Consider the following 14514-nt stretch of genomic DNA (forward strand, 5'->3'; position numbering starts at 1 on the left):
CAAATTGATGTAATTGCTTCAGAGTTTGTTTTGATATTTCAACCTACGTTTCGTGATTGCATTTGGTGTGGGGGGACAAAATCAATTTGCACACAATGGCACGTGGACGGTTTGGGTACGGTCTTAGAACTATATCACACTGTGCACCTAAACTGTAATTACACTGTACCTGCCTATGCATTATATGTATGCATAACACTTTTGTATATAGATATTAGAAAACGTGTCAAAATGTGACCCATGTTTTTTCTGTTATATGACGTTGCAATAAAAGCCAAAAAGACAGAAGAACAAAAAAGGAAACATTGAGGAAAAAGGCTGGCGAGGATAAGGGATACTGAAAGGGCGGTTACACGGGTTAGCAGTTTCAGTAGAGGACTGAAGCCAATGTGAAGGGATAAATGCAGTAAAGGACTGAAGACTTTCAGTGGAAGATTGATTATTCAGAAACTGAAACTACCCCTGTATCATCAAAACTTTACATGGGAGGTGGGAAGTGTATGGGGGTTTGGGGAAAATACACTATGGGGTGTGTCAAGACCACTTTATGTGGCACCAGAACTCACAAGGGTGGGGGACTCTTCGTATTTCTTTGGCTCTGGTGCAGGTCTCGAGTCTCTGCTTCTTCTTTTAGACTTTCTACAAACAGAATAAAGACCAAGATAAACTTCACTGTCCAGCTAAGTCTTGCGGCGGGTCAGAGCTTGTGAGTGCACAAACTGGCACTAGCACACTGCTCAACAGTAGGACACCAAATAATTCCAATTGATCCAATATAATCCACTCATAAGTGGATATGCAGGAGAAAACTAATAATATTCACCCTCACAATCTCTTGAATAACCTCTAAAGGCTGGTTAAGATTGCATACGTTCTCATGGTGTTTTCACAGAGATGTTGGTCAGTATCCCCAACTTATAACATAAGCACACCTGAGCCTGACTATTAGTTGAGTAGTTAAATCAGGAATGCTTGTTTGTGGGCCTTAAACAGAAATGTGTCATGTTGAGGACATACGTCTAAGTCACCCAACAGGAGTGTTAATTTTAACCAGTTCCATCCAGTTTAAAGAAGTGTGAAAAAAAAATGTTTCCACTTGCAACGACACATGCAAGAAAACACCCACATGAGCGCACACCTCCAAGTCACAAACTTCTATTTCAGTGGGGTTTTTTTTTCATGAGGAAAACCAAGGCGAAATCAGCCAGTACTATTACCAAACATATTTTGGATCGCCAAGTTAGACACCTTGCAAGCAAATACTAGAATACTAGTGAAATATTTCTAATCATATTTATTCTTTGCATGGCTAGCCAACAAGCTAGCAAGAATGCTGAGTGTTGCTGGCAAGGTAACAAGTGAGCTAGCTGCTGCCTCCCGAGTGGCGCAATGGTCTAAGCCACTGCATTGCAGTGCAAGCTGTGCCAGCCACTAGAGATTCTGGGTTCGTGTCCAGGCTCTGTCGCAGCCGGCCGCAACCGGGAGACCCATGGGGCGGCGCACAATTGGGCCAGCGTCATGTCCTTGTCCCATCACGCACTAGCGACTCCTGTGGCGGCCCGGGCACAGTGCACACTGACAAGGGCGACCAGGTGTACGGTGTTTCCTCCGACACATTGGTGCGGCTGGTTTCCGGGTTAAGTGGGCATTGTGCCAAGAAGCAGTGCGGCTTGGTTGGGTTGTGTGTCGGAGGACGCACGGCTCTCCACCTTCGCCTCTCCCGAGTCCGTACGGGAGTTGCAGCGATGAGAGAAGAATGTAACTAACAATTGGATACCACAAAATTGGGGAGAGAAAAAAAGGGGTAAAAAAATAAATAATTCTCACTAATTAGTCAAACGCACACAAGGTCCTGGAACAAAACTAGTTTGCTAGCTTGCGACCACGGTCAGCATTTTTACGTTTTCTTACATTTACACTGACAACTGGTATATACATCGCTAACTACTGTTCTGGAGTGTAAGATGTATACAGTGCATAAAATGCGCTCACAGTTCGTGGAGTCCCACACTGGAATTAGCTATCTAAACAAAGTCTGAAAGTGTGAATTTTACTCCCCACAACCATTCACTACAACCCTTGGATGCGGTTGTTATTTTATCATTAATATTTACATAATACAGTCATGGTAACTTAATGTTCAAAACTTCCAAATTATCATGTTGTGCTTTTGTAGTGAAGGCAAGCTAGCCCTTGCTTCTTGTCTCATGCTGTGCAGTCACCTTTTGGGAAGCCATGAGTCGAGGGAATAGGCGGTTGCATCCACATTCTCCTCACTGAGAACAGTTTGGGCCCTGGTGAAGGTGCTTCCACTTAGTTAGCAAGCATTTGAGGACCTTTGTTTTGAAGGATAAGGGTAGCAATTGCATTTCTTTTAACTTTCTTCTTTCCCAACAATGGTTGACGCACCAACCATAAACCAACCTTTAGAGGTGCCCTGGCTGCAATACCCTGCCTATTCCACTAATGCCATTCGTTTTGGGCTGACCTGTCTTCCTCCCTTCGTCGGTCTCTGTTGGCCCCCTCTCCTCGGCCCCGCCCTACGGCCCGCCCTCTCCCCCATGGGGGGCCCCGGTCCAGATGCACACCGTCCACTTTATTCTCGTCTGGAAGGGAGAGCCCAAACAGTGAGGATTGAGGGAGGGGTTTGGGTGACGGGAACTCCACTAAAGGCTACAACAGAATTCCACACAGCCTACGGCCCAGGTTGCATACAACTGCATTCCACACAGCCAACAGCCCAGGTTGCGTTCCAGATCATTACATTTCCGCAGTTATACAAAACATCTAGTGTCGATTGGGAGGTTCACAGTTCAAACTTTTGTAATCTTGAATACAACCTGGGCCTGGGGAACCTATTTTCCTTAATAGCCACAGGGTCTGCTGTTTTTGCTGAATGACAACAGTCACCTGATTAAGAAACTAGAGCCATTAAATATTTACTGCTCTTAATTTCTCATGAGTTACTGTCATATTCATGACAAAATCTGTCAACTGCTTGATAACACCAGGGGTGTATACACAAGGAACAAACGAGAGAACACGTTTTCTGGAAAAGAGTGTTATTTCTACTGAATTCAGGTCCTTTGGTGCCTTTTAAATACTACCCTGGGAAAGTAGCAGACACTGCACCCGTACAGGACCAAGCGTTCCCCACTTTGCGTTACAACAGGGCTGCCCAGTTTTGTTCCTGCCGTCTCCTCTTTCCTGGGTTTTGTTTCAACTGACAATTCAGTAAATTAGAGTGATTCCAATTATTCAAAGTTACTTCCGTTGTCCCATCTCATCATCCACATTAATTTGAAGATATTGTGTGTGAGTGAAGTACTGGTGGGCGAGTTTCCACATTGCTTGTCGTCAAACCTCCAGACCAGCTAGCCAATGAAACAAGACAAGAGAACCAACAGGAGAGATGATCCAGGACCAGAATTGGGCAGTGCTACTCTTCAATTAATTTCAGTCAAGATGTGGCCTCCTCGTCCAAATCCCCCTAATCGCTCCCATATCCTCTGCTAATCATTAAACGCTAGAAGGGTAGAAGAGCTAGAAGGGGAAACAATCACCAATTTATATGGAACAAAAAATAAAAACGCAACATGTAACGTATTTCATGAGCTGAAATAAGATCCCAGAAATGTTCAATACGCACAAAAAGCTTATTGCGCTCAAATTTTGTGAACACATTTATTTACATCCCTATTAGTGAGCATTTCTCTATTGCCAAGATGATCCATCGACCTGACAGGTGTGGCATATCAAGAAACTGATTAAACCGCATGGCAGCGTAGCCTAGTGGTTAGAGCGTTGGACTAGTCACCGAAAGGTTGCAAGATCGAATCCCCGAGCTGACAAGGTACAAATCTATCGTTCTGCCCCTGAACAACGCAGTTAACAGTATTGAGTAGCTTGGATGAATAAGGTGCCCAGAGTAAACTGCTTGCTATTCTGTCCCAGATTCTAATATATGCATATGATTAGTAGTATTGGATAGAAAACTCTGAAGTTTCTAAAACTGTTTGAATGTCTGAGTAGAACAGAACTCATATGGCAGGCGAAAACCTGAGACAAATCCAACCAGGAAGTGGGAAATCTGAGGTTTGTAGTTTCATTTAAGTGATTGCCTATCCAATATGCTGTGTCTATGGGGCCAGATTGCACTTCCCAAGGCTTCCAGCAGATGTCAACAGTCTTTAGAAAGTAGTTTGAGGCTTCTATTGTGGAAGGGTGTCGAATAAAAGCTGTTTCAACAAGTGGACTAGGCTGAGGCCAATCAGTTGTTTACTAAGCGGTCACGCGGGCGCGCCGTTCCTTCCATTTCCTCTGTAATGAATACGCTATTGTCCGGTTGGAATATTATTGAAGATTGATTATAAAAAGACCCTAAGGATTGATTGTCAACATCGTTTGACATGTTTCTACAAACTGTAATGGAACTCTTGACTTTGTCTGGATTTTGCGCTCACGCATTGTGCCTTTGGAATAGTGAACTAAATGTGAACAAAACTGAGGTATTTGGACATAAATATGGACGTAATCGAACATTTGTGAAAGTCCTGTGAGTGCATTCCGACAAAGATCAGCAAAGGGAAGTGAAGATTTATAATACTATTTATGACTTTTGTTGAATCCACAATTTGGCGGGTAACTGTATGGCTTGCTTTTGTGGCTGAACGCTGTCCTTAGATTGAATATTGTGCTTTTGCCGTAAAGCTTTTTTGAAATCTGACACAGCAGTTGCATTAAGAACAAGTTTATCTTTAATTCTATGTAAAACATGTATCTTTCATCAGTTTATGATGAGTATTTCTGTTATTTGCAATTTCTCTGGATGTTGGAGGAATTTCTGAACATGGCGCCAATGTAAACTGAGGTTTTTGGATATAAATATGAACTTGATCGAACAAAACATACATGTATTGTGTAACATTGAGTCCTGGGAGTGTCATCTGATTAAGACCGTCAAAGGTTAGTGATTAATTTTATCTATATTTCTGCTTTTTGTGACACCTCTCTTTGGTTGGAAAATGGCTGAATGCTTTCTGTGACTAGTTGCAGACCTAACATAATATGTTCTGCTTTCGCCGAAAAGCCTTTTTCAAATCAGACACTGTGGTTGGATTAACGAGAAGTGTATCTTTAAAATGGTGTAAAATACTTGTATGGTTGAGGAATTGTAGTTATGAGATTTCTGTTTTGAATTTGGCGCCTTGCAATTTCACTGGCTGTTGGTGAGGTGGGACGCTAGCGTCCCGAACGATCCCAGAGAGGTTAACCCACTGTTCCCAGGCCGTCATTGAAAATAGGAGTTTGTGACTTGCCTAGTTTTTTTTATATATATATATATATATAAAATTACACAGGGGCACCTTGTGTTGGGGACAATAAAATACCACAAAAAAATGTACTGTTTTGTCACACAACAGAATGCCACAGATGTTTCAAGTTGAGGGAGAGTGCAATTGTCATGCTGACTGCAGGAATGTCCACCAGAGCTGTTACCAGAGAATTGAATGTTCATTTCTCTACCATAAGCCTCTTCCATTTGCAAGAATTTGTCAGTACGTCCAACGGGCCTCAACCACGCCAGCCCAAGACTTCCACATGCGGCTACTTTCACCTGAGGGATCGTCTGAGGAGAGGGATTTTGATTTGAAATATTACGTTCCCCATAAGCCGATGCCAATGGCGACAGCTTGTCTGAAGGGAACGTTGCTGAGGAGTATTTCTGTCTGTAATAAAGCCATTTTGTGGCTGGGTCTGGCTCCCAAGTAGTTGACTTAAGTGGGTGTGCCTCTGCACCTAGCCAGTCATATGTTCCTTATATGAACTGTAACTCAGAGAAACGATGCAATTGTTGCATGGTGCGTTTATATTTTTGTTCAGTATATTTTAGAATTGGAACGTGATCAGGGCTCGACATTAACGCTTGTCCCGGACAAGGGTTAAAACTATTTATTGACAAGAAGAATATAGATTTAAGTTGTCCAAATGGACAATTAATGAAAATCAAAATAAAACAATTACTCAGATCAGAAATGGATCATCAGAGGCCAACATTGGAATAAAACTCAAATATATTGTTCCTGTATATAAATAAAAAAGCCTACACAGAGTGTAGGTGATATGCATATTGGCTACTTTAATGAGACTTAACATAACTATAGGCATGTTTGACAAATATAATATAGGACAATTAACATTAATGTCTAAAGGCTTGATTCTGTCAACATAGCCATTTACCGCATTTTGTTACAGCCTTATTCTAAAATGGTTTAAAGTTTTTTTCCCCTCATCACTACACACAATAACCCATAATGACAAAGTATAAACAGGCTTTTAGAAATATTTGCAAAGATTAAAGCCTAAAGTCTTCTTGGGTATGATGCTACAAGCTTGGCACAACTGTATTTGGGGAGTTACTCCCATTCTCCTCTGCAGATCCTCTCAAGCGCTGTCAGGTTAGATGGGGAGCATTGCTGCATAAATTTTCTCAGGTCTCTCCAGAGATGTTCGATCGGTCTTCAAGTCCGGGCTCTGGCTGGGCCACTCAAGGTCCTTGAGACTTGTCCCCAAGCCACTCCTGCGTTGTCTTGGCTGTGTGCTTAGGATGGTTGTCCTGTTGGAAGGTGAATATTTGCCCCAGTCTGAGGTCCTGAGCGCTCTGGAGCAAGTTTTCATCAAGGATCTCTGTATTTTGCTCAGTTCATCTTTCCCTCAATCCTGACTAGTCTTCCAGTCCCTGCCGCTGAAAAACACACACAAAATGATGCTGCCACCATTATGCTTCACCGTAGGGATGGTGCCAGGTTTCCAGACGTGGCGCTTGGCATTCGGGCCAAAGAGTTCAATCTTGGTTTCATCAGACCAGAGAATCTTGTTTCTCAGAATTCAGATTCCTTCAGGAAAACTCTACATGGGCTGTCATGTGCCTTTTACTGAGGAATGTCTTCCATCTGGCCACTCTACTATAAAGGCCTGATTGGAGAGATGGTTGTCCTTCTGGAAGGTTCTCCAATCTCCACAGAGGAACTCTGGAGCGTGCCCCGATTGCTAAGCTTAGCCAGGCGGCCAGCTCTAGGAAGTCTTGATGGTTCCAAACTTCTTTGGAAGTTTGTCTGAGCTCTACAGACAATTCCCTTGACCTTATAGCTTGGTTTTTGCTCTGACAGGCAATGCTTATGTAAATAAGGTGTTTCTATTTTTAATACATTTGCAAAAATGTTTACACCCGTTTTTGCTTCATCATTATTGTGTGTTATGTAGATGGAGGAAAAACATGTATTCAATCAATTTTAGAATAAGACTGACATAACAAAATGTGGAAAAAGTGAAGGGGTCTGAATACTTTATGCACCGTATAACGCACATTTCTATGAGAATTTTGTTGGATCACCAAAAAAGTGACATGTTCCAGCTTTAATTTTTTTAAACCTGGAGGTTTATGTAATTTTTATTAAGCATGTCTTGGCTTGGTTCAATCAAAGTAGCCTAGCCTAAGCAAAACAACCACAGAAATATTGAGAGAATTATTTTAACACTTAATATGACACAAGCATTTCTCATGTTCTATTAGTTTTAAAAAAATCAACGTTTATTTGTCCAGCAGCCAAAAGGCATAATCCTAAACTCTGTTTGAATACTCATACTAACCATACTATTTGTGACGTGAATTGAGTATATAGTATGCTTATTGGTCAGTGTGGATATAGTTAGTATGCCATAAGTTCCCGGATGTCGCACAAAATTTCCCCCAAAAATGAATTATACATGTAGTGGACACCATTTCTGTGCTTTTAGGGTCCATAATGCAATTCAGAAAATGGGCGTGGCTTCAAAACATTTTCCGATTTGAAGAAAATGGTGGAAAATATGCAGCTGAAGTCTGACGAGATCGAATACAAATTAATTGCTTTAACTAATTATGACAAATGTTAAGAAAATGTTGAGCAATGTAACTTATTTGATGTCATTACTTAATTACATGTTATGTTGGCTGACAATTTGTTCGCTACGCTATCCTTACGAACCGCATAGAATTACAGCAGTATGTACCGTTAGCTAGTTTGTATGTTAGCTAGTTCCGTAACGTTAGTTGGCTAATACATTGAAGTTGCTAGGCAGTATATTAACTAACCCAACGTTTATTGACTTAATTATTCACAGCTAAGTGGTATAGTCGTCCTTGTTCATTTTGGCTATCCACTCCGATTTCAGAGCACTCTCGCGCAGAATACCTGATGAATTTACCAACGCTCAACACCACTTTGAATACAGCCGGTGTCAGTAAAAGTTGGACTTTTAACATTTTTTTAAATTAAATTTTTGCCAGCAGCACAGTTAGTCACCTACGATCTGTATAACATGAACACAGCCTAATCAGCTCTGCAAGGGCGAGTAAAACTGTCAGTGAGGTGTTCTCTCATTTGTGTCTGGAAGTAGCTAGCTAACGCTAGACAGTTCGCTTGGGTGCTTTACTGCCGTTGAATGCTTTACTCCAAAGCATCCAGTGTGAACACCCCGAGAGCGAATCACTGAATTTACAGACAATCTGACAACGCTCTGGAGTTACGAACGCCCAGAGCGCACTCCGGCACTCCAGATTGAATTTATGAACACACCCAAAATCGTAACATTTTTAGCTTGTCATTTGTTATGCTAACAAGCTAGCAAGAGCTTGCAGAGCAAAATCATCCATTTCCAGTAGACAGGCAAAGCACTAGTGCACAACTGAAAAGATACCGTTTATTTACAGTATACTAAAATGTACTAATAGTATATAGTATGTAGTATATACTCATTAAGTATGCAGTATGTTAGTATGGGTATTCGGACACAGCTCGTCATTGCCGAAATGCATGCTAGTTGATGCATCTTTAGATCTCCCTTCTAATTTCTAACGGGTATTTTCACCTGAAACCGCTAGGGCATGCGGTGGGCTTTTGATTAGTGTTTTCCCGTTAATAGCATTTTGGAACATTCGTGCATAGCCTAAAGCCATGTGCGTATTGTTGAGCTTATAATATGAAGAAATAAAACTAACATTTTAGTGTTACATCAGCCTCATTGCTTTAAATGTTTTAATGTGCTCCCAGAACTGTCCCAGAGAGTTATGAACCGTAGACATATTTATAGAGACAACCTTAATTCTGAGCCGTGGAAGGAATTATTTTATAAAGACAAAAATGATTTGGTTGTGCTTATGTTACAATATTTTATAGGCCACCAAGGCTACGTTTTACTTAGGTAGTCCAATTCTGATATTTTTTCCACCAATTTGTCTTTGGCTAATCAGATCAGCTCTGAAAAATATCACATGTTAAAAGATCTGATATGAATGGTCAAAAGATCAATTGGTGGTAAAAATATCAGAATTGGGCTGCCTGTGTAAACGCAACCCATGAGTGGCGAACCATTGCCTGGCTACCCAGACTCCTTGCTCTGGCTAAACGCTAAACCCATGGACGTTTGTTTCTTCTCCTCAATGAGTCTAGATCTGAGAACAACCCCGACCCGTCACCGAATGTGAACATATTCGTGGCTGTCTGATTGGTCCAGTAACCAATGGGTTGGGCCAGACCCAGAACACACTTGGGCAAAGCGGCGGTTTGAAAATTTGGCTTTGATACTCTGATTGGTTAGAGCAGATCCAATAGCTGACACCCCTCGTTAGCGTCACCAGAAACAGCTTCAATGATGGTAGTCTCAGACCAAAGTATGCCGCGAATGACAGAGCAGCAGAATCATTTTATGTACGTTGTCAGGCTATGCCAACCATTCTCCAGGAGAGCCTTAGAGGCAGTGTTGCTTCTTTGCATATTCAAGCCTATAGGTAGAGTGTAGCCTACATTTTTGTCCCATTCTGTGTTAAATCTTATTGTTGTTGAAACAAGTGACTAGGGCTTTTGGACAATAAATAAATAAATAAAATCCTACTTGTCGAAAGGACAAGTACATATAAAAGTCAACGTCAAGTCCTGGTGATCTTGTAAAATATAATTATCCAGCAGTGATTGAACGGTGAGGGGGTGAATAGAACCCAAAAGTGTCAATCACACTCAGAATCTCTTAAGAGTACGACCGAAAGGCCTAGTCGGTCCACTCTGGGATTAGATTAGGACAAAGTCTCCATTACTCCTTTGGAAGGAACTACTAATACAACACACAAGCAAGGCCTTTGCGGTCTCCGAGAGGCTTACCCTTATTCGATCCTCTTTCATTTGTAGAACTCAAGCTGAAAAGAGATGGGACATTCAGACGTTTAACTAACTAGCTTGCAACAAAACAATTCTAAACTACTCTTAGCCACTGTCACTAAAATAGACAGGCTTTTGGTAATGGATGTGACATCAATATGAGACATAATTGGCCACTTCATTATCTAGAGATGCTATACAATATAGAAGACGTATAAGAACATGTTCTGACCTCAGTTTGGGAGGTGCCGTGTCACTGGTAGAGATAGGGGCGCATCCCTCGCTGGACCCGGTACTCAATGCAGGCCGCTTGGCCCAGGCATTCTCCTTAGGTGGCGGTGCAGGCATCACCTTGAGGGGCTCCTTGGAGGAGAAGGTGGAAGAGTTGGCAGAAGAGGGCCGAGCCACCGGAGAGGGAGGGTCGTCCTCCTTACCGCTGAATACTTCGTTCTCCACTGAGCGCTCGCTCTCTCTGCGCCGTGAGGCTGTGGTAAAGATGGGATGCTGTGATTTTAGTTTGGTGAAGAGACATGCAAAGCAAGACCATACACAGTATTCAAATACAGTTGAAGTTTACATGCACTTAGGTTAGAGTCATTTCAACAACTCCACAAATTTCTTGTTAAACTATAGTTTTGGCAAGTCGGTTAGGACATCTACTTTGTGCATGACAAGTCATTTTTCCAACAATTGTTTACAGACAGATTATTTCACTTATAACTCACTATCACAATTCTAGTGGGTCAGAAGTTTACATACACTAAGTTGACTGTGCCTTTAAACAGCTTTTAGAAGCTTCTGATAGGCTAATTGACATCATTTGAGTCAATTGGAGGTGTACCTGTGGATGTATTTCAAGGCCTACCTTCAAACTCAGTGCCTCTTTGCTTGACATATGAGAAAATAAAAAGAAAATCAGCCAAGAATTCAGAAAACAAATTGTAGACCACTACAAGTCTGGTTCATCCTTGGGAGCAATTTCCAAACACCTGAAGGTACCACGTTCATCTGTATAAACAAAAGTATGCAAGTATAAACACCATGGGACCACGCAGTCATACACTGCTCAGGAAGGAGAAGCGTTCTGTCTCCTAGAGATGAACGTGCTTCGGTGCAAAGAGTGCAAATCAATCCCAGAACAGCAGCAAAGGCCTTTGTGAAGATGCTGGAGTTAAGATACAAAAGTATCTATATCCACAGTAAAACGAGCCCTATATCGACATAACCTGAAAGGCCGCTTAGCAAGAAAGAAGCCGCTGCTCCTAAACCTAAAAAAAAAAAAGCTAGACTACGGGTTGCAACTGCAAAGATTGTACTTTTCCTCTGGTCTGATGAAACGAAAATAGATCTGTTTGGCCATAATGACCATCGTTATGTTTGTAGGAAAAAGGGGGATGCTTGCAAGCTGAAGAACACCATTCCAACCGTGAAGCACGGGGGTGGCAGCATCATGTTGTGGGATTGCTTTGCTGCAGGAGGGACTGGTGCACTTCAAAATAGATGGCATCATGAGGAAGATTATGTGGATATATTGAAGCAACATCTCAAGACATCAGTCAGGAAGTTAAAGCTTGGTCGCAAATGGGTCTTCCAAATGAACAATGACCCCAAGCATACTTCCAAAGTTGTGGCAAAATGGCTTAAGGACAACTAAGTGAAGGTATTGGAGTGGCCATCACAAAGCCCTGACTTTAATACCATAGAACATTTGTGGGCAGAACTGAAAAAGCGTGTGCGAGCAAGGAGGCTTACAGTTACCCGATTCAGTTACACCAGCTCTGTCAGGAGGAAATGGGCCAAAATTCCCCAACTTATTGTGGGAAGCATGTGGAAGGCTACCCAAAATGTTTGACCCAAGTTAAACAATTTAAAGGCAATGCTACCAAATACTTAGAGTGTACGTAAACTTCTGACCCACTGGGAATATGATGAAAGAAATAAAAGCTCAAATAAATCACTCTACAATTATTCTGACATTTCACATTGTTAAAATAAAAGTGGTGATCTAACAAACCTAAGACAGGGAATTTTTACTAGGATTAAATGTTAGGAATTGTGAAAAACTGAATTTAAATGTATTTGGCTAAGGTGTATGTAAACTTCTGACTTCAACTGTATGTGTATACACAGTATGCATATATATGGGTACACAGCATATATACACACACAACCATTCAAAAGTTTGGGTTCACTTAGAAATGTCCTTGTTTTTGAAAGGAAAACAATTTTTTTTGTCCATTCAAATAACATCAAATTGATCAGAGATACAGTGTAGACATTGTTATTGTAGCTGGAAAAGGCAGATTTTTTAATGGAATATCAACATTTGCATACAGAGGCCCATTATCAGCAACCATCACTCCTGTGTTCCAATGGCACATTGTGTTAGCTAATCCAAGTTGATCATTTTAAAAGGCTAATTGATCATTAAAGCCCTTTTGCAATTATGTTAGCACAGCTGAAAAAAACTGTTGTAATAAAGCAACAAAACTGGTCTTTAGAATAGTTGAGTATCTGGAGCATCAGCATGTGTGGGTTCGATTACAGGATCAAAATGGCCAGAAACAAAGACCTTTCGTCTGAAACTCATCAGTCTATCCTTGTTCTGAGAAATGAAGGGTATTCCATGCGAGAAATTGCCAACAAACATAAGATCTCGTACAACGCTCCCTTCACAGTGCAAACGGGCTCTTATTCAGACATTTGGAACACAAATCATAACATTTAAAACTATAAATATAATATATACAAAAATAACCAAAATATCAAAAAGTAGTAACAAAGCCAAATAGAAACAAATTGTATATAAATACAAATAAAGAGAATCAAATTACAATATTACCTATTGCTAACACACAAATAAAACAAAATTGCACAAATCCTATATCACACAAATAGAATAACACACTTATAAAGAAGATAACCTGATTACTACACAATTGCACATCAAACAAGAAACAAACTAGTGCAAATGAGCGATAGAAAACCAATCGTGCAAATATCGCCATTCTGAAAAAAAATAAAATAAATTGTGTTAGGGTGCCCCATGCCGCCTATGCCTAAATCCACCACTGGTATGTGTAACTTTAACTGACTTGTCCAGAAGGGCCCGTACAGATCCAAACGAGACAACGGCAGTCGAGAGAGCCATTTGATATTTTTTCACCAGAGTTGAGCGTGGCGTTCAGCTTGGTGTTGGCCAATCAGAAGTCATCAAAGCAGCTAATAGGCTAGTCATGGAAATAAAATGACAAATAAAAATTTGTGAAGGATAGTCAACGAACAAGAGCCAACAGGTAGGCTGCTACTTACAGTGGATTCAGAAAGTACTCACCCCTAGACTTTTTGCAAATTTTTTGTGTTTAAGCATGAATTTCAAATGGATACATTTTTTATTTTTGGTCACTGACCTACACACAATACCCCATATTGTCAAAGTGGAATAAATTAAAAACGAAAAGCTGAAATGTCTTGAGTCAATTAGTATTAAACTCTTTTATGACAAGCCTAAATAAGTTGGAGTAAAAATGTGCTAAACAAATCAAATATGCAATAATAGTATTTAACATGATTTTTGAATGGACTACCTCATCTCTGTACCCAACAAATACAGATAATTGTAAGGTACCTCAGCCGAACAGTGAATTTCAAACCCATATTCAACCACAAAAGACCAGTGAGGTTTTCCAATGCCTCGCAAAGGGCACCTATTGGAAAATGAAAAAAGCAGACATTGAAAAATATATATTTAATTCCTTTTGAATTCAAGCTGTAACAAAATGTGGAATAAGTGAAGGGGTATGAATACTTTCTGAAGGCACTAATATTCTGAATAGAGTTATTTATAACTGTAGGATGAGAAAGCAGCCTCAATTAGCCTAGCTAGCTAACTACTATTAGCTAGTTTAACTAGCGACTCCCGGTTTGAAGCCGTTAAGAAAAAGTACTACGTAATCATATTTATTGATAAATAACCAAGCTACGGCAGCTATTAGTCTTCTAAAGTGCAAGTCTACTTGCCGTTTCTCTTCTCTCCCTCCCAATGTCACTCGCTCACAGTACGTCCATTCCCCCTCCTTCTAGAGAGGCTCATCTTCTGTTGCGCTTTATCAGCTCCGGTCAATAAAGTAGCTTAAAAATGTTTTTACTTTAGGGTTCTGGATCCAAACAGGTCTATACGGGTTTAGTTGTTCTCGGGACCAAATCGGAGAAGTTTTCTATGTTTAAAAATGCTCAATTATGCATATCAGGTCCAGGTGGGAAAGCCCCAGGTCCATTTCGGGACAGGTCCAACTTTTTGGACCAGTGTAGACCTCTATTA

The 14514-nt window shown here is 40.9% G+C and overlaps 1 protein-coding gene across 12 annotated transcripts in view; it reads right to left on the reverse strand.

Moving 5' to 3' along the window:
* Positions 1-14514, reverse strand: part of LOC110493954 (eukaryotic translation initiation factor 4B) — a 43886-nt gene that overhangs the window by 1010 nt on the left and 28362 nt on the right. For 4 of the 12 annotated variants that reach the window (XM_090205180.1, XM_021568577.3, XM_021568576.3 and 1 more), the window contains exons 11-14: positions 10426-10678; positions 10197-10231; positions 2489-2606; positions 567-639 (exon numbers count right to left, since the gene is read on the reverse strand). In XM_090205180.1, coding sequence (XP_090061306.1) covers positions 567-639; positions 2489-2606; positions 10197-10231; positions 10426-10678 — 479 coding nt within the window. The remainder of the gene's footprint in view (positions 1-566; positions 640-2488; positions 2607-10196; positions 10232-10425; positions 10679-14514) is intronic. The other 8 variants (XM_090205181.1, XM_090205183.1, XM_090205182.1 and 5 more) reach the window with 2 other exon arrangements.

Source organism: Oncorhynchus mykiss, chromosome 17, assembly GCF_057628025.1.
Source record: "Oncorhynchus mykiss isolate SJ-2025 chromosome 17, ASM5762802v1, whole genome shotgun sequence".
NCBI classification, from domain to species: domain Eukaryota; kingdom Metazoa; phylum Chordata; class Actinopteri; order Salmoniformes; family Salmonidae; genus Oncorhynchus; species Oncorhynchus mykiss.